Source organism: Fusarium phalaenopsidis (genome assembly GCF_050370095.1).
Source record: "Fusarium phalaenopsidis strain FUZ10S chromosome Unknown contig_32292, whole genome shotgun sequence".
Classification (NCBI taxonomy): Eukaryota; Fungi; Ascomycota; class Sordariomycetes; order Hypocreales; family Nectriaceae; genus Fusarium; species Fusarium phalaenopsidis.
In genome coordinates this window covers 2320500-2343108 of record NW_028145410.1, presented here as the reverse complement: position 1 = coordinate 2343108, position 22609 = coordinate 2320500, and the positions used below count along the sequence as shown (strand labels likewise).

The following is a 22609-nucleotide window of genomic DNA, read 5'->3' as shown; positions in this document are numbered from 1 at the left end:
GCGTTGAGAAGTGGTGACGAACTGGAAGAGCATGAGGAACAAGGTGGCAAAAATGAGCTCGAGCGTCTCGAGATAGATTGAGGGGACACACTGGAGAACCTTAAAGTTCTCGTGTCATCTGGCTGTAGGAGGTGCTAGGTAGTGATATTCATGAGTAAAAGCCATCTATTTCATGTTGAATATGTGTCCAGGCCATACCCTTGTGCATGCAACTTGTGATCAACAACAGATGAGGTCGATTGAGTGGATGTTGAGATCATGTCCAATGTGACGTTAGGGGAGAGCAATGCGCCGCACAATTGAGCAGCATCATCGGTAATGCTTCAAGGTCCCATAACTTATGTCTTTCCTCTTAATTGGGTTGGCTACCTATCTGCTCTCCCTTTCATTTGAGATGAATCATACACTAATCCACTGCCAATGCAGGAGTTCATTTATGACATGGAGTAGGTACTTGACATTTAATGATCGACGTTGGTTGTTGAAGGGAGTAGATATTTGGCATGATCACAATGACAACCTATAGGTACTTTTCTAATTTTTATGATACGGCAATGTTTGTAAACAAAATAAAAAAAAAAAACCTTTAATTAATACGGACTCTACGGAGTCCTATCATAAAGGTCAATTAAGTCCAGAAGGAGGTCCATCAGAGCTCTCCTCTACCCCAGATAATTGCATCATAAGAGGAGCAATTGCCTTATGTTGACGGGAGGCTCATCAGCAATCGGCTTGCCGTTAGCAACTTGGCCAATAGGTTTCATGCCCTAAGTCTAACGCTGGTTGGCAATTAGCCACGCCACCTCGAGACCTCGAGCTGAAGATCAGCTCATCCGGGTTGGTTGTCTCTTCCTCTGAATGAGGCTCAAGGTGCTCCAGGCGCATCGAGGGGAGCTCAGGGAGCTGCTCAGGCGATTTGTGCCCCACACTCGAATTCGCCCCAGGGCATCCACCCGCCACAAACCCCCTGAACTTTGACCCCACACTTCCATGCCAAGGTGGCCTTTTAGCGGCCAACTCGGCCTTGGGGCCACCTTTCCACAAGGCACACGACCCATTCATGGGTAGTTAACTTCAACTCCACACGGGATGCTTGAATGAAGCTCCTCCTTGCTCCTTCTTATCCTCGAATCGTCCTTGTTTGAGCAGCTCTCAAGTTTCTCAGCAAGGCTTCATCCTTTGAAAGTCATCCCCCTTCTACTCTAGGTAAGTAGAATCATGTTGATTTCTAATTGACACTCTTCACGTGCCCCTCTTTCCCCTCCAATGTGTCCGCCCAATGTGGCGGTGTCAAGTGGCAGCTCTGGTGGAAGATCAGGAGCTTGGAGCTCAACTGGCGGCGAGTTTATTGTTCCATCAACGAGTGCGTCCAAGCATTGCGCCCAATTCGCAGCTAATAGGCACTTTCTTGGTGGCACGATAAGCCCTTGGTGCTGCGCTTGTTGCCCTCAAGCTCCCGTTTCCCGTCTCCTTCTGCGCCTGGCCGCAGCTATTAGCCGATGGTTCGCATGATTCGACTAACACAAGCCTTTTGTTATTAGGTCTTCCCGCTCTGTCTCGTGTTACACCCATCATGTCCAAATCGTTTGTTGGCAACGTCAAGAGCGTTCTCAGTGGCGACACTTTGATCCTGACTAGCCCCAACAATCCCAATGCTGAGCGAACCTTCTCCCTCGCCTACGTTACCGCTCCCCATCTGAGGCGTGAAGGCGATGAGCCTTTCGCCTTCCAGTCTCGAGAGTACCTCCGCAACCTCGTCGTCGGCAAGCCTGTCAAGTGTTCCGTCCTCTACACCATTCCTACCTCGGGCCGCGACTTTGGTACTGCTGAGCTCCAGGATGGCACCCAGCTCCCCGATGAGCTGGTCAAGGCTGGTTGGCTGAAGGTTCGCGAGGATGCTGGCCGGAAGGAAGAGTCGGACGACGTTCTCGACCGACTCGAAACCCTACGCCAGCTCGAGAACAAGGCCAAGGCTGAGGACAAGGGTCTCCACGTGGGTGTGGGCGGCATCATCGAGGTGCAAAACGACCTGGGCGGCCCCGATTTCATGAAGGAATGGAAGGGCAAGACTGTGGACGGTATCGTCGAGCGAGTTCTCAGCGGTGACCGACTTCTGGTACGACTCCTTCTCTCAGAGAAGAAGCATGTTCAGCCCATGACTCTGCTTGCTGGTGTCCGAACCCCCTCGACTGAGCGAACACTGCCCTCGACTGGCACCACCCAGCCTGCCGAGGAATACGGAAATGAGGCCAGGGCTTTCGTCGAAACAAGACTCCTCCAACGTAAGGTCAAGGTTGAGATTGTCGGCGCTAGCCCTCAAGGCCAGCTTGTAGCCACCGTCCTCCACCCCCGAGGCAACATTGCCGAGTTCCTGCTCCAGGAGGGCCTCGCTCGTTGCAATGATTTCCACTCCACAATGCTCGGTGAGAAGATGGCTGCTCTCCGCGCCGCAGAGAAGCAGGCCCAATCCAAGAAGATCCGACTCCACAAGCACCACGTTGCCAAGGCTGAGGGTGGCAACCAGGACATGATTGTGTCCAAGATTATCGGCGCAGACACCATTATTGTCAGAAACAAGGCTGGCACCACAGAGAAGAGAATCAACATCAGCAGCGTCCGAGGACCTCGAACTACAGAACCCTCCGAAAGCCCCTTCCGAGAAGAGGCCAAGGAGTTCCTTCGCCAGAAGCTTATAGGAAAGCACGTGCGAATTAGCATCGATGGTACCAAGCCTGCGTCTGAGGGCTTCGATGCTCGAGAGGTCGCCACTGTTACTGAGAAGAACACAAACATCAACCTCCTCTTGGTCGAGAACGGATGGGCATCCGTCATCCGACACCGAAAGGATGATACCGACCGAGCCCCCAACTATGACGAGCTGCTTGCTGCTCAGGAGAAGGCCAAGGAGGAGAAGAAGGGCATGTGGTCTGGCAAGCCCCAGAAGGCTAAGCAGTACTTTGATCTCTCTGAAAACGCACAGAAGGCCAAGATTATGCTGGCAACTCTGCAGCGACAGAAGAAGGTCCCCGCCATTGTCGATTTCTGCAAGGCAGGCTCCCGATTCACCATCCTGATCCCTCGCGAGAACGTCAAGCTCACCATGGTCCTGGGCGGCATCCGCGCCCCTCGAGCTCCCCGAGCCGACGGTGAGGGTGGCGAGCCCTTCGGAAAGGAATCACTTGAGCTTGCCAACCGCCGCTGCAACCAGCGCGACTGCGAGGTTGACATTCACGACATGGACAAGGTCGGTGGTTTCATCGGTGAATTGTACATCAACCGAGAGAACTTTGCCAAGGTGTTGGTGGAAGAAGGTCTGGCCTCTGTCCATGCCTACTCTGCTGAAAAGTCAGGCAACGCTGCTGAGTTGTTTACTGCCGAGAAGAAGGCGAAGGAGGCCCGACTTGGTCTGTGGCACGACTGGGACCCTTCCCAAGACGAGGAGTATGAAGAGGAAGAGGCTGTCGATGCTGCCCCCGAGGCTGAAGTGTCGATTGACAAGAAGCCTACCGATTACCGCGATGTTGTTATTACCAACATTGACGCTAATGGTAAGATCAAGATCCAGGAGATTGGCAAGGGTACGGCCGCCCTGGAGAGTCTCACGAGTGAATTCCGAAAGTTCCACCTCGACTCCAAGAACAACAACCCTCTCAAGGACGCACCCAAGACTGGCGAGTATGTGTCTGCCAAGTTCTCCGCCGACGGTCAGTGGTACCGAGCTCGTGTGAGGGCAAACGACCGCACCGCCAAGAAGTCTGAGGTCGTCTACATCGACTACGGCAACAGCGAGAAGATCCCCTGGAACAACCTGCGCACCCTGGATCAGTCCAAGTTCGGCCCGCAGAAGCTCAAGGCTCAGGCCGTTGATGCTTCCCTGTCATTTGTGCAGCTCCCCACCGGCGCCGACTACTTTGAGGATGCTATCGGCTTCATCTATGAGCTGACTGAGAACAAGCGCCTGGTTGCCAGCTTCGATTTCGTGGACAACAAGGAGAACGTGAGCTACGTGACGCTCTACGATACCGGCTCCTCGGGCGAGCTTCCTGGTCCCAACGACTCGATCAACAAGGAGGTTGTTGCCGGCGGTTACGGCATGGTTCCCAAGAAGCTCAAGGCCTGGGAGCGCAGCAAGGCATTTGAGCCTACTCTGAAGCACCTTAAGGAGGTTGAGAGCCAGGCCAAGCAGGAGCGACAGGGCATGTGGGAGTATGGTGATATCACTGAGGATTAAGGCGAGCGCGGACTGGTTGAGATTGACGCGTCAACGAACTTGGTTATGAAGGGCGAGCTTTTGAAAATAGGCGAAACAAAAATGCATGTAATGGTGTCTCGGCGTGGCCTTGGAATTACGGGTGCGGTTTAGATGAGGCATACTGTAAAAACAAAGAAAAAAGTCGCACCAAAACACATCGGATGACTGATGTATCATTTTCCTTAAAGATGACTGGCACAGATAGTTCTCATCCAGAGGCGGTTGCGCGCCAAGCAGAGGATGGCTTGGATAATGGCTGACCAAACATGTTGAGTGTGTCAGTCAACATTAATCATCAACACTCGCAATTGATTCCCTGCCAAACAAAAGCTAGGTTAGCTATTCGCACAGACGTGGAAAAGCATGCGGTCGGAAATATGGACCCGGAGACACAGGTCCAGGCGGCCGACGACGATGATGGGAGGCATCCATGATTATGATTCCCGCGAGCTAGGTGGTCAGAACTCCGAGATGGATGGCGACGATGGCGGCCCGTTTGGTGGCATGTCTCTGGTGACGGTGGTGTTCTTCCTAGGTACGCGTGGTCCGGTTTTTGGACCTCCGGGGGCATCTATGCGGCAGCTCCGGAAACGTCGGAGTTCTCCCCGCCGAGCAGACGCCGGCCATATCGGCCACCAAGTGTCGGGATTCGGTGCCACGTGCCGTGGGGAGAGATTTCATGGGTGTCTCTGGAATCAGGAATGATGCTGATCGGAGCTGCCGTATGGGTGGCCAGACTGCCAGAATGGACGGATGCGGCCCTCTGAAATATCTACCATGTTGGACCAGTCTTCTCGCCGGGGGTTAATCAAATGCGCCGCGCCGCGCCGCGCCGAAACCCCCAGGAAGCCCAGGCAAGATCTCAGGAATGGGGGAGCGGCTAAATGTGGCAGCCTGACGCTCAAGGTGAGCACCTCCACAGGCTAATATCACACATTTGCTCTCTCAGTATCCACGGATTTCCAAGTCCACGAGCTAACGGCATGATGGAGGGGCTCCGAGGGGCTCCGCGGGGCATCATGTTGAGGTGTGCAAGTGGGGTCCGTTGTCGGGGGCTCTCTCGGTGGACATGGCGACGTGAGGAATGACGGGCCTATCGAAGCGACTGGACTCGGCCCAACGCAGAAGCTGGCAGCGGGGTGGGGGTTTCTTGTCGAGTGGCCTCGCATCGAGGCTCGAGGGTCTGTCTGCTTGGCTTGGACCTCTGGTGGGTTGTTTTTCTGATTCTGGCGGTGGGGGTGAGCGGCGGTAGCAGTTACCAAGACCAGCCAGCGTGTCATTTCTCTCTCTTCGTCCAAAGCTGCGACACATCGTGAGAAGGTGAATGGCCTATGAGAGAATTAGTTTAGCGGGCGGGCAGAGAAAGAATCCAATTGCTGCGGCAGGCTGAAAAGATTGCAGAATCGTCGGTCAATGCACTCGCTGGTCAGCGTCTCTACACCAGCTCTGCTTGCTTGCTGCTGGTGCGGCTGTAGCATTGACGTCCAGGGTGGAAAAAATAACACGGGAACAGCCCGCTAACATCGGAAGCATCACCGTACTTGAAACCAGCTCCTAGCAGGCCAAAATGGGGGCAAAGAGGGCTTTAAAGTATACCAAAGAAAACCTCAGAGTCTGCTTTACGACCCTGCACATTTATATCAAAGAATTGGCCTACAAGTATTGCTTCAGAAGCGTTTCAAGAGCTCCCTCGCTGTTTCGGCCTTTTCTTTCCACGACCAGCCATGAGGGCGGCCGCGGCGGATGCGGGTACGGGATGAGGTGAGGTGAAGGTATGACTTAATCGGGAGCCCCGCTCCGACCGGGATGCCGTACCTTCCATGGGCCATGGGCGCATGGTGCAGCGCAGCGAACGAGGGGGAGGGGCGACGGAGGCGAGGGAGAGACAGCAAAGAAGGCGCGAGTCGTCGCATGTACGTCAGGTACCTTCCCAACTTTTGGTGGGAATCCCCAATCTTTTTCTTCCCCTTGACTCCCTCTTCTTCCCTCTTCTTCCTTCTTTCTCGTCTTCATCCTCTTCTCGTCCTTTGTGTGATCAATCTTGAATCAATCACAAAACAACAACAGCAATCATGTCTACCGCTCTCGATCAGCTCAAGGCCACCGGCACTGTACGTCACCCCACCACTGCCCCTCCAGGTCGTCTAGTATCGCGACGAGAAATGTGTCGAGATCCGGATAGCTCGAGTTTTGAAGCAGCTTGAGAAAGATGATGGAAGCTATCGTTATTCTGAAGCTCCAGCTATTGGATCTCATACTGCTACCTCGTTACTCACACAATCACCTTGTTGGACTCTCTGCTGACCGCTTGCTTGTTTTCCACCTCAACAGACCGTTGTGTCCGACTCTGGTAATTACCGCATCTCCCCAGCTAGTTATGTCTCAATGCTAACTCATTTTCCATAGGTGACTTTGCCTGTTAGTGTGCCCCTCCTAGAAACCTCGTTTTCGCGAGCTCCCAATTCCCACCATCACGCCGAGTCGCCATCTTCTCACCTCCTCAACAACCCCCACCATAGTCATGATATGATATGATAGATCGAACAAGAAACTAACCGTTCTCGATAGCCATTGGCAAGTACAAGCCTCAGGATGCTACCACCAACCCCTCCCTCATCCTCGCTGCCTCCAAGAAGGCCGAGTACGCCAAGCTGATCGATGTCGCCATCGACTACGCTAAGCAGAAGGGTGGCTCTGTCGACCAGCAGGTTGACGATGCCCTCGACCGCCTCCTCGTTGAGTTCGGCAAGGAGATTCTCAAGATCATTCCCGGCAAGGTCTCCACTGAGGTCGATGCCCGTTACTCTTTCGATACCCAGGCCTCCGTCAACAAGGCCCTTCACCTTATTGAGGTAAGCTCTGCCTGGTCTTGAAGTAAATTCGGTCTTATGATCGTGCTCACACTTTTCCATAGCTCTACGGTGAGCAGGGCATCTCCAAGGACCGTGTCCTGATCAAGATTGCCGCTACCTGGGAGGGTATCAAGGCCGCTGAGATTCTTCAGCGCGACCACGGCATCAACTGCAACCTTACCCTCATGTTCTCGCTCGTCCAGGCCATTGGTGCTGCCGAGGCCAACGCCTACCTCATCTCTCCCTTCGTCGGTCGCATCCTTGACTGGTTCAAGGCTCACACCAAGAAGGATTACGCTAAGGAGGAGGACCCCGGTGTCGCCTCTGTCAAGGCCATCTTCAACTACTACAAGAAGTTCGGCTACAACACCATTGTCATGGGTGCCTCTTTCCGAAACACTGGCGAGATCACCGAGCTTGCTGGCTGTGACTACCTGACCATCTCCGTAAGTATCACATTTAGCGCACAGATCCAAACCTTGAGTATGAAATGTATGTGTTACTAACTTGCTGATTTACAGCCCAACCTGCTCGAAGAGCTCCTCAACTCCGAGGAGGCCGTCCCCAAGAAGCTCAACGCTGAGGAGGCCGCTGCTCTGGACCTCGAGAAGAAGACCTACATCAACGATGAGGCCCTCTTCCGCTTCGACTTTAACGAGGACCAGATGGCCGTCGAGAAGCTCCGTGAGGGTATCAGCAAGTTCGCTGCTGACGCCGTTACCCTCAAGGGTATCCTCAAGGAGAAGCTCGCCTAAGCTAGCTACCACGCATAATGAGTACAAAGAAATTGAAGGAAGAAAAAAGTTAATAGGGCAAGGTTGCTTTGGGAGGTATCGTGGAATTGAGGCTGGCTGCGCGCAATTGGCTTGAATTGGTTCGCGATATTCACCTGTAAGCTATCGTTGATGATACCACGAACATATCACACTCTACCCATCCATTCAGGTGGTTTTGGAGACAGGCCGCGGCTTGGGAGGATCATTAAGAGAAGGTCGGCAGGCACAGATAGGATTTGCATAGGAAATCAAGACGACATGTCAGGCCCATGAGCAATGAACCCCTCGGTGAGATAATTAGGACCCAAGCTGGGATTTAACTACAGTACAACAAACTCCATGTTTAGATGCTTTGGTATAAACACCGCCGTTCTTAATCCGACCGACAAGACCTGTGAACGCCACCCACCCATCGAAAGACACGCTTGGCCTGCCAAACCCAACACCTGTTCCATCTTGATGCTGCCCAGAGAGTGGTCATGATGACATCGATAAATAGCGTGAAAGCACAGGTGCCCGACTAGAACCAGCCCTTCTTGCACTCGACTTGGAAGGTCAGAGGCTTCCAGCCGCCATCCTCGGTGCCTTGGATAACGAGGGCAGTAAGAGCATTGCCCTTGACGCAGCCCGAGTCGAGGCCAAAGGTGTATGTGTCTTCTTTATAACCCATCTTGGCGTCATGGCCGTATATGATAGTACGACGCTCGATGGCAGGGAGCTTCTTCTGCTCGCTGTTCCACAGGTTGGACCATTGCTCGCCCCCACGGTCATTGACGGGGATCCATACATCGCGGTCGGTGCTAAGAAGCTCGAGTGCGGGATCGCCGGCCGATGCTGCGGCGGCGGCGGCGGCGGGATCGGGCTGCGCACGGGGAACGAGGACGGAAGCCTCTTGGCCCTCTTCGTCAGAGGAGGATTCGTCCCGCTTGGGCAATTTTTCTGCAAGCTTCTTCAGATCCTCTTCCTTCTGCTTCTCCAACTCCTGCTGCTTCTCGAGCTCCTGCTTTTTCTTCTTCTCTTCCTGCTTGCGCTTCTTTTCAATCTCTTTAATGCGGAACTCGGCGCGGGGGAAGCGCAGAGTGCGCATGTTCATGACGGCCCAGGGATCCTGCTGATGGACGGGGACACCGGGGACCAGGCCGGCGTGAACGATGAAGAGGGACATGGGCTCGGCGGATAGTATGACGGGAAGGTTCCTTAGCCAATTCATTTGCGCTTCGTTCAGGCTTCGTGCCGTCTTGAGATCTTCCTCCTCGCCGCGTCTCTTTGTTTCTGCTTCCGAGTCAAGATATGCCTGGACACCCTGCTGAGCGTTGAGGGCCGACCAGGCAAGGATCACACGATCTTCGTGGTTTCCGCGGACGGCGCTGGCCTTGAGCTCCATGAGTCGGTTGATCAGCTCGGGGGTCTTGGGGCCCTTGTTGACCATGTCGCCCACAGCGACGATGTGATCGCGCTTGGGATCAAAGGTGATCTTCTTGAGCAGCTTCTCGAAGGGGTCGAGCATGCCATGTATATCACCGATAACAACCAATCGGCGGCCGTTGGCCGTTGTTGGAATGTATTCGCTCGGGAGGTTCCTAACAAGGTCGATGCCGTCGTAGGCGGGTCGGTTGTACGTGCCGTAAGACATGGGGTTATCGGCTCTCGATATCTCAACCTTGGGCTGGTCATAGTCGGCCGAGTCGTCGTGGGGCATGGTGAGTGCAACGAGGCGCGAGCAGCAGTAAAAGACACTGAAGACGAAGAATGCGGTGGAGAGTAGGACGAGCAACCTCCGCTGCCGTGCCGTGATCATTATGGCCATGGCTGCAGGGGGAGGGGCGAATGACGGCGGGAGGGTTGGTCACAAGGGAGGGCGGCGAGCTTAGGGGGGCGATTCGCGGTTGATGAAGCTATGACGACAACGACGACGACGAGGATGATGGTGACGCGAACTGCGGAGGACGCATTACCGGATCTGGCGGATGGACGAGGGATTCATGGATCAGACAATGAATCAAGGGGAAAGATGAGCAAGAGGAATGGAAGTGAAGGAAGAATAGGAGGCCGGAATAGGAGGATAGGAGAGTTTACACCCACCGATCGATCCAAGTCTCAGGCCGGGCGGGAGTGGTGAGACGGGAAGAGACGATGGATGCAATGGTAGGATGATAAGAGCAACGGCAGCGGCAAGACAAGAGACAAGATAGGGAAGCAAGCAGGCGACAAGACAAGGGAAAACGGCCACTAAGATAAACCCGACATCCATCCCCAACCACCACCACCAACTCCTCACTAAACACCGGGATATGGGCGAAGCCAAGCCTCTTGGGACCGCAAGATGAGGTTTTTCACAGGTCGTCACTGGGCCTCGCCAAGGAAGGAACAAGCACAGGGGCTTACGCACTTGGACTCGGGGGGTGTGTAGGACAAAGGGCACAAGGGCAATTTCCAAAGTCGGGCGCGCGCGTGGGGTTTGGTCGGCTTTGATTAGCTCTCTTCAATCTCATGGATTTGCGGGTTGTGGGGGACGGCTCGGGAGCATAATTAAGTTACAGTGTCGGGCGAGGCGTTTTGAGGATCGACCTTGTTTAGACCGGATATGAAAAGCCCTATGAGAGACAGACTCGTCATGGCGGCATCCGTAAGCTTTGGAGGAAGGGATTTGTCTTACAATTGTGCTGTGTTGCCAGATCCAACCTCCTTAATTGGGCCATGTGTGATAATGACTACATAATAATGAACAATCCCAGAGATTCGAGATGCAAGATACAAATATTGTACAACATGTGAGGAGGAGGGGAGTAGGTAGGGACGGTTTGTGTCCGTCCATCCGTGACGGTGAGCCGCAGATTAATATGTGCCTGCGTGCGGATGCTCCGGAGACGCCGGGTCGGGTCTTGTGTGAGGAGGCTGTTTCCAAGCCCCAATTCTCAATGCACCGCTCTCCAGGTCAACAGTAGAGGGTCGTCCATCTCCGGAAGTCCCTTTGTGATCATCATCACTATCGAAATCCTCACTCAATTGCCCCCGCCGGCTCAGTATCAGGGTCAAGGTATCTCTCCGCCTCTCTTACTTCTTCTGCTGCTGTTGTTGCCGCTGCTGCTCCTGCTCAGCCTTGTACTTTTCGTTCTCAATCTCCCGCCAATCCTTGGGGATAGGCTCGTTGCCATCCGTCTCCTTGACGCCGCCCGCAAAGGCGGGACGTCCGGCGTACAACTGATATCCCTTGCCCTCCTCAGCCTGCTCCATGGTGCGATAGGCGACGGGCATGTTACCACGAAACCGTTTGCGCATGTCGACCATGCCACGTTTGCACTCGCCAAAGCCCTTCTTGAGCTGGCGGCACTTGAGGGGGAGGGTGTCGACGAGGGGCTCGCGGAGGCAGTCGGCGGCGCTGTTGCGTTGGACCATGACGCAGTCTGATTCCTGGAGGCACTGCGCGAGGGCCTCGCCTGACATTGACTGTTAGATCGAGCGGCTGGGAGGTCGAGGTGACGGCTTACGCAGTTCTTTGCACGAGCTGGGCATCTTGGGCTGGTAGTTTTTCGGTCAATGGCAGCTCAGGTGATGGACGAGACTGGATCAAAACGGCTTCGAGACTTGCACCAAAAGGGTTCGTTTTGCGGTCGGCCTGTGATTGGTTGGCTCATCGAGACGAATTGAGGCTCCCATTGTGGCGTTGCGGGCATGAGCCACACTTGCTTTGCATCTTACCGCTGTTTAAGCTTAACAGCACGACAAGACTAAGACATGATGGGCTTCAATATTCATGGTCAAGGTAAGTGAAGCTCTACTATTATCATCATGTGTTTCTCTGTTCTCTTGCCCTTGATTGTTCCACGTTTTTGTTGTTCTCTCCTCTCAAACCCAATCGTTATCGGGGTTGTCCACGTTCCACGCAAGGGGCGGGTACTTTAGCGCTGCATCCACTGAAAGTTAGCACCCAATCCACTGTACTCGACCCTGACATTTGCATGTGCTAGACACCCATGTTCAAGGTTCTCAACGCGATAGGAGCCATGAATGAATGTCTCACTGATGATGAAAGATGAAGGCATGAATGGAATGGTCAAGGACAGCAGACACTCCTACCTATATGGCCCCTTTTAAAGGCCTCATCTCAACTCTTTTCCATGGATCTCGTCTTCGCTCTTCGGTGCTGCAAAGGGAATGGCCCGTCCTGTCCACTTGGTCCCAATCTCGCCTAAAGTCGCTGAGGTCATGATTCGTTGTCATCCTCTCGCAGCACCAGCGCCAGCACCAGCGCCAGCGCAGAACGTCAGTGCTCAACGTCAACGTCGGGCTCCCCAATTGCATGTGACATCACCTCCAACTGCTGCCAAAGCCAAACGGCGTCCTTCTCATTCTCATCCTGGTCCCTCTCGCAACACAGAATCGAGGGTTGAGATCCTATCGCGGCGGCTCTGGTCTCATCTGAGAGATCTTGTCGCCATGGCTATTCCGTTCATCGGGAGGCTGCGTCCGTGAGTCGCCCCCTGTCCTGTCCAGTCCAATCTGCTTCCTCTGTCGCTGAGGCGGTCTGCCGCCTCTTCATCTGTGCGCCGGCCTCATTATCATTAACCTTGGGATCCTGTAGGCACGAGTATGTCGCGCTCGTTGGGTCGTTTATCCTCGTCGGTCTCGAGGCTTTCATTCGAGTCTTGACCCTGGCTTTGCGTAAGTCGCGATGCGCGCCTCCTGAGCGGTGTGTGGGCTTTGTTGACACTGATATTCCCAGCTCCTTTCCTCGTTTCATTCTTCTATCGAGCTTCAAGGCGGTTATTTAACAAATTTTCTCCCCCTGCCAAGAAGAGGGCGGAGAACAGGCGAAAATGTTGGTCGACACTATAAATTGCTATCGTGCTCAGGCTGACCCTCAGTAGCCATTTCAACAGCTGTGCGGGACGCAGCTGATTTTGTCGAGTTGTGTCGGATCTGGGGCTACGAAGCTGAAGAGCACATTGCCCAAACCAAAGATGGCTACCTCCTCGGACTTCATCGCCTGGCGTGGAGAAAGGGCGAGGAGGGGCAAAAGGTCAACTCTGGACCGACCAGCCTGCGCAAGAAGGTCATTTACATGCACCATGGTCTTCTCATGAACTCTGAGGTTTGGGTTGCTCTTACGGATGGGCATAGATGCTTGCCTTTTGAACTGGTTGAGAGGGGCTATGATGTCTGGGTAGGTCTCATTTCTTTCATCGTAACTTTCATCTTGACTAACCCTCGTAGCTTGGCAACAATCGAGGAAACAAGTACTCCAAGAAGTCGATTCACCACTCGCCAACATCGCTCAGCTTCTGGGACTTTTCCATCGATGAGTTTGCTTTCCATGACATCCCTGACAGCATTGCATACATCCTCGACACAACGCAGCAGGAGAGTCTGTCTTACATTGGCTTCTCTCAAGGCACGGCACAAGCCTTTGCCACCCTGGCCATCCACCCCAAGCTCAACCAGCAGGTCAACGTCTTTATTGCTCTTGCGCCGGCCATGGCTCCCGCTGGCTTGTCGAATGGAATCGTTGATGCTCTCGTCACAGCTTCTCCCTCAGTTCTCTACCTGCTGTTCGGTCGTAGGTCCATCCTCAGCTCGGCAACCATGTGGGAGACGCTTCTGTACCCACCCATCTTCAGCAAGCTCATCGATATGGGACTTTCCTTCTTGTTCAACTGGCAGACCAAGAATATCTCGGCGAGCCAGAAGTTGGCAGCTTACCCACATCTCTACTCGTTCACGAGCACCAAGAGTGTGGTCCATTGGTTTCAAATCATTCGGAACAAGTGTTTCCAGATGTATGACGACGATGTTCACCAGCCGATGAGTGTCATCACAACCAGCAAGTACTCCAAGGTTGCCAAATACCCGACACGAAACATCAAGACGCCAATTGTTCTGGTGTACGGGGGGAGCGACTCCCTGGTTGACATCAAGGTGATGCTCAAGGAACTACCGCCGCAGACGGTAGCGACCGAGATCCCTCACTACGAGCATCTCGACTTCTTATGGGCCCGGGACGTTGACATTCAAGTCTTTCAACATGTGTTTGATGCCCTCGACAGCTTCACGGATGCCGAGCATTCTAAAGAAGAGTACGACAAATACTACATCAGCAGGCAAGAGAGCCTCCTTGGCTCAGGATACGCGTTTGGATACTCATACCGAGGAAGCGAGAGCGAATCATCAACACTGACGCCTAGCGTTGAAAGCCAGAGCAACGGTGTTCCCCTGGCTCCGCACCGTGCACGAGAGCATTCGACTGGGATTCCATCACCGGTGAACACGACACGTGCAAGGGTCAGTCTCGCTGCGGGCACCATCGTGGACGGTCGGCCAGTGACCCCAGACGCACCTGCTGGAGGTCGGCTCTCAAGAGGAGACTCGCCCGACGAAGGTCATGAATCGCCAACGACAGCGAGGATCAAGGCCAGTGCCAAACGCAGAGGGAGCAATGGAAGCAACATTAGCCTCGACAGCATGCGTTCCGGCCGAGGAATCAGCGTGGGGGCGAGCAAAGCGGCTGGAGGTGTCGTGACCAAGAGCGGCGTCAGCGGAACGCCAGCAGACGATAGTAGAAGCGGAACCCCGGACAAGAAGAAGAAGAGTAAGTAAACTATGAACGGGGTGTGACTGGAAAAGGGCGTTGGGTCGAGTGGAGTTTGAACTGCTGGCAGGTTACATTTATATCAGATGGTTAATTCGTGGGACTAGATCTAACGTCGAACATTTTCTATGTAATGCAGCAACAAAGATATCGTTCAAAAGGGTCGAGCAGAGTGTTTGATAAGAAGTGCGAGTGATGGAGTGGTTGATGTCAGCCTGGCGTTCTTGGCACATTTGACCCTGGCATCCATCTAAACTCGTACGATGGCGATTGAATAAAGTGGGTCTGTGATGACGCGGCAGATGGCTTGAAAGCCGAAGAATATCTAAATGAGATTGTTTATTTTGTATCTTCTTGTCATGCTCAATTTCAGCCTTGGACGTCCTCGTTTGGGGCTGAGAGTTCAGATGAGGCTCCCGTGTTAGACAGCGTTGCAATGGAAATGGCGATCTTGGCAACGGGATAGTCCCGGACAGGGTTCATTGAGGCGGGTTCGCTTATCAATCCAGATTGAGTTTTTTTACGAGCCTCCCTCGATGTTACTATACGCCCAGGTGAATACACGTTCTTTTCATGTGGAGGCTATGTTGGGTTGAAAGTGATGATATCAGAATCTTGAAATCCGCCCAGGCTGATTCTCTTCATATTAAACCTGCACAGCCCCAGAGTCTAGACGCCCTTACTACACGGCAAGGACATGAAACTACAACGTAGTATACGAAAATCACACGAAGCCGCGCACGCTGTTTCGCATTCTTCGGCGAGACGTCCAATCCCATCCCTCGCATCGACCACCCTCTCATGTATAAGGCTGCCCTACTAGCGCCAACAGATGCTGTAAAAGAGGGCGGGTCAATTCCGAGCTGAAAGATGCCCCGGCGGGCCACGGGGACGTGCCGGAGGCTCCAATCCGGCGGTATCTTTATGCCCGAATTCCGGGGCTGAGATGAAGGGAATCCTTTTGAAGTAAGGATCCATTTCCTGAGCTGAGCGAGGGGTTTTTCTTTCTTTTCTGTTATATCCGTGCTGTATTGTAATCGTGTTTCATTCTCTTCTTCTTCTTCTCTTGCCTTTTCAATAACCTTCTTTTCTCTTGGAGTGTTGTTGACTTTGTGTCGTGAGTCAGCCCGATACCACACCCATTAAATGCAGTAAGACGGAGGAACTATTCATCAACTCCGGTTCTACAAGACGAAGCGATACATACATAACTCGACGATAACTCTATCAACCTTGTCCCTTACTTGGCAGACTCACCCAAGGTCTTGGCCTCAACTCTCGGCAAACCGCCCATCATGTCCAACAACGACGTTCCAGACTTGAACAACCAAACATTTGTTGACGATGGTGGTCTCTTTACGTGGTGCTTTGAACATCCCAAGTCGGACATCTGCGATAATGTCTCCAGCTTCTACCAGTATCGTCTCGACCTGGCCCCCAATGCAGCCTTCCTCGCCATCTTTTCCGCCTCCCTGATCGGCTTCATCGTCACTTGGATCGTCACACGCAAGGGAACTGCCTTCAATGTTGCTCTTATCCTTGGTCTCATCTGTGAGATTCTCGGATACATTGGTCGTATCATGAGCTGGCAGAATCCCTGGAGTGAGAATGGTTTCCTCGTTCAGATCTGCTGCTTGACCATTGGTCCAGCTTTTATGGCTGCTGGAGTTTATCTCTGCCTGCGAAGGATTGTCTCAGCGTTTGGACCTGAGAACTCGAGGCTCCCTCCAGAATATTACACTCGAATTGTAAGTTCATGGTCAAACAGTCACCAGCCTCGAATAACTAACTCCCCCCCAAGTTCATCCCCTGTGACGTCATCTCCCTCGTCCTCCAGGCCCTCGGCGGCGGCATGGCCTCAGTCTCGTCTCACAACCACGAAGACCCCAAGGTGGGCTCCAACATCATGATCGCCGGCCTCGCCTTCCAGGTCATCACCATCTTCGGCTTCATCCTCTGCTCCCTCGACTTTGCCCTCCGCACCATCCGCCGCCAGCGCGCCCTCGGCGAAGCAGCCCTCGACCAGCGCCCAGAGGTCCGCAAGGTACGCAACTCGCGCCGCTTCAAGGCCTTCCTCGGCGCTCTCTCTGTCGCTGCCCTGTGCATCCTATGGAGAAGTGCCTTTCGAGTTGCCGAGTTGTCTGAGGGGTGGGAAGGCCCCGTCATGGGAGATCAGTACATGTTTGTCGGCTTCGAGGGTGTCTTGATCGTTGTTGCCGTGGTTGTTCTCAACGTGTTCCACCCGGCGTTCTGCATGAAGGAGCTTCTGGAGCTGGATGATGGTGGTCTCAAGGGTCTATGGTGTCTACGCAGCCGGAAGAGTAAGACATCCAAGATCGACAGCGTGAGTGACAGTGAGAGTAAGGCTCCCACAGCAGAGGGTGTTGCTGTATAGAAGCTCCTTTCTTTCCTTTATTATGTACATGGGTAAAGTCGCTGGATTGGGTAAAAGAAACATCTAATAGAGGTTAGATATATAGGATGGGGCCTGGAAAATTGAGTCTCAAAGAACAAATCAAGAGATATTAGTCTAGCGCAATGCAATATCACGTCAGTTCTTGGCCAACATTTAACTTTCAAGTTCCAAAGACCCCCTGAAGATGCTTGACTGCACTCCCAATCATCTCACGACCTCTATCTATTATGCCATGAAGCGACAAGATAGAATGTGTTGCCCCCTCCACAACTAGGGTATCAACTTCAACCCCCAGGCCCTTCAGTTGTTCCCCAAAAGCTAGTGCCTCAGGGGCAAGGATGTCCATCTCGGCCACAGCAATCCATGTCTTTGGAAGATTCTTCAGCAGAGACTCAGGAGCAAAGTTTGGGCTGGAATCCCAGCTCTTGCAATCTTCATCCCTGGGCAAGTAGAGCTTGCGGTACCATGACAGCCGCTCAGGGGTCAGCCAAGGGGCAGTCTCAGCGTTGGGTTTCCAGACATCCTCAGCAGTAGCAGTGTTGTCTACCACGGGGATAAAAAGCAACAGTGACGCCGGAGAGTGTGATGCTGTGTTTGGGAGTGAGGGTCTGGCAGTTGGAAGGGGAGCTTCGGGGTTTGAGGCTGCAATTCCTGCGGCGAGGGCTATGTTTCCCCCTGACGATGTTCCGCCGATGGAGATGCGCGAAGTGTCAATCTTTCCAAGCTCAGCTGGCTCTGAGGCAACCCATCTGAAAGAATCAATCGCATCCTCGACTGCGATTGGAAAGGGGTTCTCTGGGGCGAGGCCGTAGTCGACGGTCACGACCTTGCAGCGCGCGCCTAGCATCGAGTCAGAAACACATCTCGACACAACACAAAGAGATATCAATAGTCATGCCTTGACAAACCCACGAGCAAAGATCAGTCCCATTATTCAAACCACCAAGAACCCAGCCACCGCCGTGGAACCAGACAAGAACAGGCCAACCCCTCTCATCACACTCCCCTGTTGGCGTGTAAACCCTCACCCGGAATCTGCCGACATCAAAATCATCGATGCCCCCGACAGGAACCGGCTTCGTGCCTCCAGGCGGCAGAGACACCTTCTTGGTCCTCGCAGATCCATCCCAGACGCCCAGCTTCTCCGGCTCTATGTACTGGAGATGAGCCTCATGGTAGGCGACGTACTGGGGGTCCAGACGATCCCTGATGGCGGGGTGGAGGGGTTGCCAGATCTTGCGATCAGCGTTATCAGTCATTGAGGATTTCTTCAGGCGAGGTGTAGATTAAGTATCAACTTGTAAACAGGTGAGCTGCTCTATAACACAGCACATGTAGTTGAAGAGGCTGAAGTGGATGGCAACTACAACCCCACCGGCCTATCTCCGACCACCCCGCCGAGTATTCCCGCCGATCGCCGGACCCGCAACCGGTGATTTCGGCATAAACTCACACGAGAGGGTACGGAATCTCTTGTTCGATCAAGGATGCCCAAACTCGGTCAATATTGATCAATGTTTTTCTTCCACCTCGGAAATAATCCCTTAGGAGCAAGCATCTAAACCCGCTACAAATGCTCATCAAACTGAGTTAACTAGTTATTCATCGTCATAGGTACTCTATCAAGGCTCTTTAGGTTTTAATGATACAAGACAACTCGGCCACTGCCCAAAACCGAAAGTCCTCGTCTATAGCCACCATGTTTTTTGCATTTCATTGGATATTTCTTGATTGGCTTAACCCTTGTAGGGGCTGGGGCCAACCATCAGCTCGGGCTTGACAAGAGTGTCAAACTCCTCCTCGGTCAGAGCCTGGAGCTCCAGGGCACTCTCCTTGAGGGTGAGGCCCTTCTTGTGGGCGTTCTTGGCCACCTTGCTGGCCATGTCGTAGCCGATCTTGGGGTTAAGGCAGGTGACAAGCATAAGACTGCAAGACATAATTAGCGTTTCGTACGTGAGAGTTTTAGCCTAGGGGCACTTACGACTCCTTCATGATGCTGGCAATCTTCTCCTCGTTGGCGGTGAGGCCGGCAATCAGGTTCTTCTCGAATGATCGCATACCGTCAGCCAGCAGGCGGGAGCTGTGGAGGAGGTTGCGGATGACCAGGGGCTTGTAGACGTTGAGCTCGAACTGGCCGTTCATGCCACCGATGGTGGTAGCGACGTTGTTACCCATGACCTGAGCGCAGACCATGGTCAAGGCCTCGCACTGGGTGGGGTTGACCTTGCCGGGCATGATGCTGCTGCCGGGCTCGTTCTCAGGCAGGTTCAGCTCACCAAGACCGCAACGGGGACCGCTGCCAAGGTATCGGATGTCCTGGGCGATCTTGGTAAGGGAGCCGGCGAGGGTGTTGAGGGATCCGTGGGCCTGAACAATGGCGTCGTGGGCGGCCAGAGACTCGAACTTGTTGGGGGCAGTCTTGAACTCGGTGCCAGTCATCTTGGTGACCTCCTCAGCAATAGCCTCGGCAAAGCCCTCGAAGGTGTTGATACCGGTACCAACGGCAGTACCACCCTGAGCGAGAAGTCGCAGGTCGGGGAGAGAGCTCTCAACGCGCTTGATGCTGAAGTCGAGCTGAGCAACGTAGCCGGAGAACTCCTGAGCCAGGGTGAGGGGAGTGGCGTCCTGAAGGTGAGTGCGGCCGATCTTGATGATCTTCTTGGCCTCGAACTCGTCGACCTTCTTCTGGATGGCCTCGCGGAGGCTTCGAAGGGCGGGGAGGAGCTCACCCTCGAGGTCGAGGACGGCGGCAATGTGCATGACGGTGGGGAAGGTGTCGTTGGACGAGGCGCTGCGGTTGACGTGGTCGTTGGGGTGGACGGGCTTCTTGCTGCCCTTGGTGCCGCCGAGGATCTCAATGGCACGGTTGGAGATGACCTCGTTGGCGTTCATGTTGGACTGGGTGCCGGAGCCGGTCTGCCAGACGACGAGGGGGAAGTGGTCGATGAGCTTGCCGTCGGCCACCTCCTTGGCGGCCTGCTGGATAGCGGCACCGATCTTGGGGTCTGTAAAAGTCGCTCGTCAGCGCATTGGTCTTGTAGGATGCGTGAGTTATGAGTTTGGCAGCAGCTTCACGGAACTCATCGACTTGCACCCACAGCGAGGGCACAAGCTGAGCTGTCCAAGCTGAATTCTCTCATACCCCGCCAACCTCCACTAACACTCTCTACTCACCGAGGCCATATCGCATGTTGACAGTGGCAGCAGCGCCCTTGAGGATACCGAAAGCCTTCACAATGGGAGGGGGCATGCGGTCCTGGGGCTGGTTGATACGGAAGTTCTCGAGAGAACGCTCCGTCTGGGCGCCCCAGTAGCGGTCGGCGGGGACCTGGATCTCGCCAAAGGCGTCGCTCTCAGTTCGTGTCTCGGACATTCTGACGGAGGTGCTGTGGATGGCTCTGGAGAGTCGAAGGCCGGCCGAAGCAGTCTGATTCTGAAGTCGCAGCTGCGGGGCAAGCGAGCATGTGGGCGTAGCTCGGGACACCCGAGGCAGCACCGACTTCACAAGCCCCGAGGTGGCAGCAGCACGTCCCGTGACGGTTCGAAGCATGATGGGCTGAGCTGGGTTGGCTGGCGGCAGTCTGGCGAAACGCTATTCCGGGAGGTGGAGGGAGGGCCAATTGGGCTTGGCCTGGACTCAGAAGGGGAAAGAGATGGGCTTCGAGAGCAAGGATTCGAACGACGCTGGCCAGAGAACTCGGGGAGGAAGCTGGTGAACAATCGGAGAGAAGGCCAAACCCGGATTCTGTTGTCCTCGGCTGGCGATTTAGTAGATTTTATCGGCTCTTATCGGATCTGATACCGGAACTACAAGCTGGGGACCCGTCAATCCGGCGGGCTCGATCGGAGCTGGGTCACGTGGGTGCAGATTCGTTTACCCGGGGTAAAGTTTACACGCCGGTGTCGGCGGTTTTGAATGTGGTACATGGAAGTGTAGATACCTAGGTCTACCAAGTTCCAGCTATTACATCTTGGTTGCTGTTGAAAGGCTGGATGTTGCCATCGTTGAGCAGGGCACCTCTCATTGTGTGGTAGGTGGTTATAAATAGAGAGTCCTGCAAATACGACAATGCTGTTGAACACGACTAAGTAGGTTTCAATCTTATGCGAGCTTTCCTATAAAGGTAACTACTAGTATACTCCTTAGAAAGCTAGAAAGCACAAGTTGATGCCGACTTAGAGTGCATTAACCTTTCTTCTCCCAAGGGAATCTACCTAGACTTGACACAGTGATGCGATGTTACCATGTTTCACCGATGGGATGCCTATGAAGACATATTTTAATATCACCATCCTAACCATTCGCCCAACCCCCCCTGATGGTGTTTGGAGGCTTTTGGTATCTTTTCGTCTGTGTGAATGCCAAAAATCCATAACCTTAGGCACTTTGTCCCTCCCCGTTCATTTGGGTTTCAGTCACCCTACGGTTGTCACTGTGGCAGCAGAAAATAGCACACTTACTGACCATGGTGAGGAGCATGTTTTAGCTTTGCGCATGATTTCACGTGAAGACGAGCGCATTCTACAATTATAACATTACGGTCTTCCTTGGTAATACAGTGTTGACAACGTGACAAAGGGTGAACCAGGGCTTGGCCACTATTGAAGTCTTGCTAAACTGCGTCCACATTCTTGATCAGTCTCTGGACCCTCAGCAACACCAAGGAAGTAGAATATTGAACGAACATCTACAATGAGCCAGGCGAGAAGTTCCCAAGGTGCGATTAAATTTAGGTCTATTCTCGAGAGCAGCATGTTGACTGGATGAGCACGATACAACCCATGCATACCCTACACCTTGACGGATTTGTACTATTTATGGGGTATCACAACAACTTTCCGGAGACAAGTCATGTTTTCGATGTGGAGAATACGGATGTCATGTTCAGGGTCGTCCATGGCCTGCTCCGGGCCGGCTGCCCAGGTCCGGGGCTGGTCAAGGGCAGAGTGAAGCCTGATCAATACCCGGACGAGGATCACTTTTTACAAAGGTACTGAAGCGGAAATATAAGCAACAATACAGATGGAAATAAGTAGTTGAACTTTTGAGTTGACAGACTTGGAGATGCTGAATTGTGTGTGGCACGTTACATGATGCGGTGAGGATGAGGATGCAGTTGATTTATCGAGCCGTACTGTACGTAGTAAGACTGCCCTCGGCGCTATTTAAACATGCCATGTGTGATTATTACTTTCCTGCTTTTGGTTAAAAACCCTCTGTCAGACGTGTCGATGGTAATGTTTTCAGCGGAGCAATGCCCAGCAAAATCTCCATCATCATGGATCCATCTCCGTGAGCGAGTGGAGCGTGCGGATGCCAAGGCAACGCAGCATTGCATTGGCATTGGCAGGCGAGATGAAGTCGATATTCGAGATACGGAGCCGAAAGGGCACAGCAAACGGTGCCAGGGCAATCCATGGATGGGCAACTCGAATAGCCATGACCGCAGAAGAAGTAGTGTTGTCGTCGGAGATTTGACTTGACTGGTGACTGCGGTAACGGTCGCGGTTGGTAGGGCTGGCTGTGGCTGATGGCGGCTGACATGCCTCGGTCTCTCCGCGGGATGGATGGATAGTTTGGGTGACAGCGTTTGAATGCAGTCAGATGAGTTATCCACAGGGTGCAGCGTCAGAGGATTCACACGCAGGCAGCTGATGCAGTAACAGTAAACCATACCGAACAGCTGGGCCAGTGAATCAACTGTGAAGCCCTCGGAGGGTAGCGAG

At 53.5% G+C, this 22609-nt stretch overlaps 8 protein-coding genes across 8 annotated transcripts; 4 read left to right on the top strand and 4 right to left on the bottom strand.

The window, feature by feature from the left end:
* Window positions 1–1573: 1573 nt before the first annotated feature.
* On the top strand, window positions 1574–4231 carry LRP88_05017 (uncharacterized protein; the record flags this gene model as incomplete). The annotated part of the gene is made up of 1 exon (XM_083241581.1): window positions 1574–4231. The coding sequence occupies one exon, from the start codon at window positions 1574–1576 to the stop codon at window positions 4229–4231; it is 2658 nt and encodes an 885-aa protein (XP_083102729.1).
* A 2093-nt stretch (window positions 4232–6324) lies between these two features.
* On the top strand, window positions 6325–7859 carry LRP88_05016 (sedoheptulose-7-phosphate:D-glyceraldehyde-3-phosphate transaldolase TAL1; the record flags this gene model as incomplete). Its single annotated transcript, XM_083241580.1, has 5 exons — window positions 6325–6363; window positions 6659–6770; window positions 6821–7104; window positions 7167–7550; window positions 7626–7859. 5 exons carry the CDS (start codon window positions 6325–6327, stop codon window positions 7857–7859), a joined length of 1053 nt encoding a protein of 350 aa, XP_083102728.1.
* A 541-nt stretch (window positions 7860–8400) lies between these two features.
* On the bottom strand, window positions 8401–9687 carry LRP88_05015 (Metallo-dependent phosphatase-like protein; the record flags this gene model as incomplete). The annotated part of the gene is made up of 1 exon (XM_083241579.1): window positions 8401–9687. One exon carries the CDS (start codon window positions 9685–9687, stop codon window positions 8401–8403), a length of 1287 nt encoding a protein of 428 aa, XP_083102727.1.
* Window positions 9688–10934: 1247 nt separating this feature from the next.
* Window positions 10935–11393, bottom strand: LRP88_05014 (cytochrome c oxidase assembly protein PET191-domain-containing protein; the record flags this gene model as incomplete). The annotated part of the gene is made up of 2 exons (XM_083241578.1): window positions 10935–11317; window positions 11369–11393. 2 exons carry the CDS (start codon window positions 11391–11393, stop codon window positions 10935–10937), a joined length of 408 nt encoding a protein of 135 aa, XP_083102726.1.
* Window positions 11394–12317: 924 nt separating this feature from the next.
* Window positions 12318–14474, top strand: LRP88_05013 (sterol esterase; the record flags this gene model as incomplete). Its single annotated transcript, XM_083241577.1, has 4 exons — window positions 12318–12349; window positions 12463–12542; window positions 12749–13044; window positions 13095–14474. 4 exons carry the CDS (start codon window positions 12318–12320, stop codon window positions 14472–14474), a joined length of 1788 nt encoding a protein of 595 aa, XP_083102725.1.
* Window positions 14475–15761: 1287 nt separating this feature from the next.
* LRP88_05012 (RTA1 like protein-domain-containing protein) lies at window positions 15762–16861 on the top strand (the record flags this gene model as incomplete). Its single annotated transcript, XM_083241576.1, has 2 exons — window positions 15762–16214; window positions 16268–16861. 2 exons carry the CDS (start codon window positions 15762–15764, stop codon window positions 16859–16861), a joined length of 1047 nt encoding a protein of 348 aa, XP_083102724.1.
* Window positions 16862–17042: 181 nt separating this feature from the next.
* Window positions 17043–18141, bottom strand: LRP88_05011 (Alpha/Beta hydrolase protein; the record flags this gene model as incomplete). The annotated part of the gene is made up of 2 exons (XM_083241575.1): window positions 17043–17722; window positions 17781–18141. The coding sequence occupies 2 exons, from the start codon at window positions 18139–18141 to the stop codon at window positions 17043–17045; spliced, it is 1041 nt and encodes a 346-aa protein (XP_083102723.1).
* Window positions 18142–18618: 477 nt separating this feature from the next.
* On the bottom strand, window positions 18619–20432 carry LRP88_05010 (fumarase FUM1; the record flags this gene model as incomplete). Its single annotated transcript, XM_083241574.1, has 3 exons — window positions 18619–18808; window positions 18864–19887; window positions 20057–20432. 3 exons carry the CDS (start codon window positions 20430–20432, stop codon window positions 18619–18621), a joined length of 1590 nt encoding a protein of 529 aa, XP_083102722.1.
* Window positions 20433–22609: the final 2177 nt, after the last annotated feature.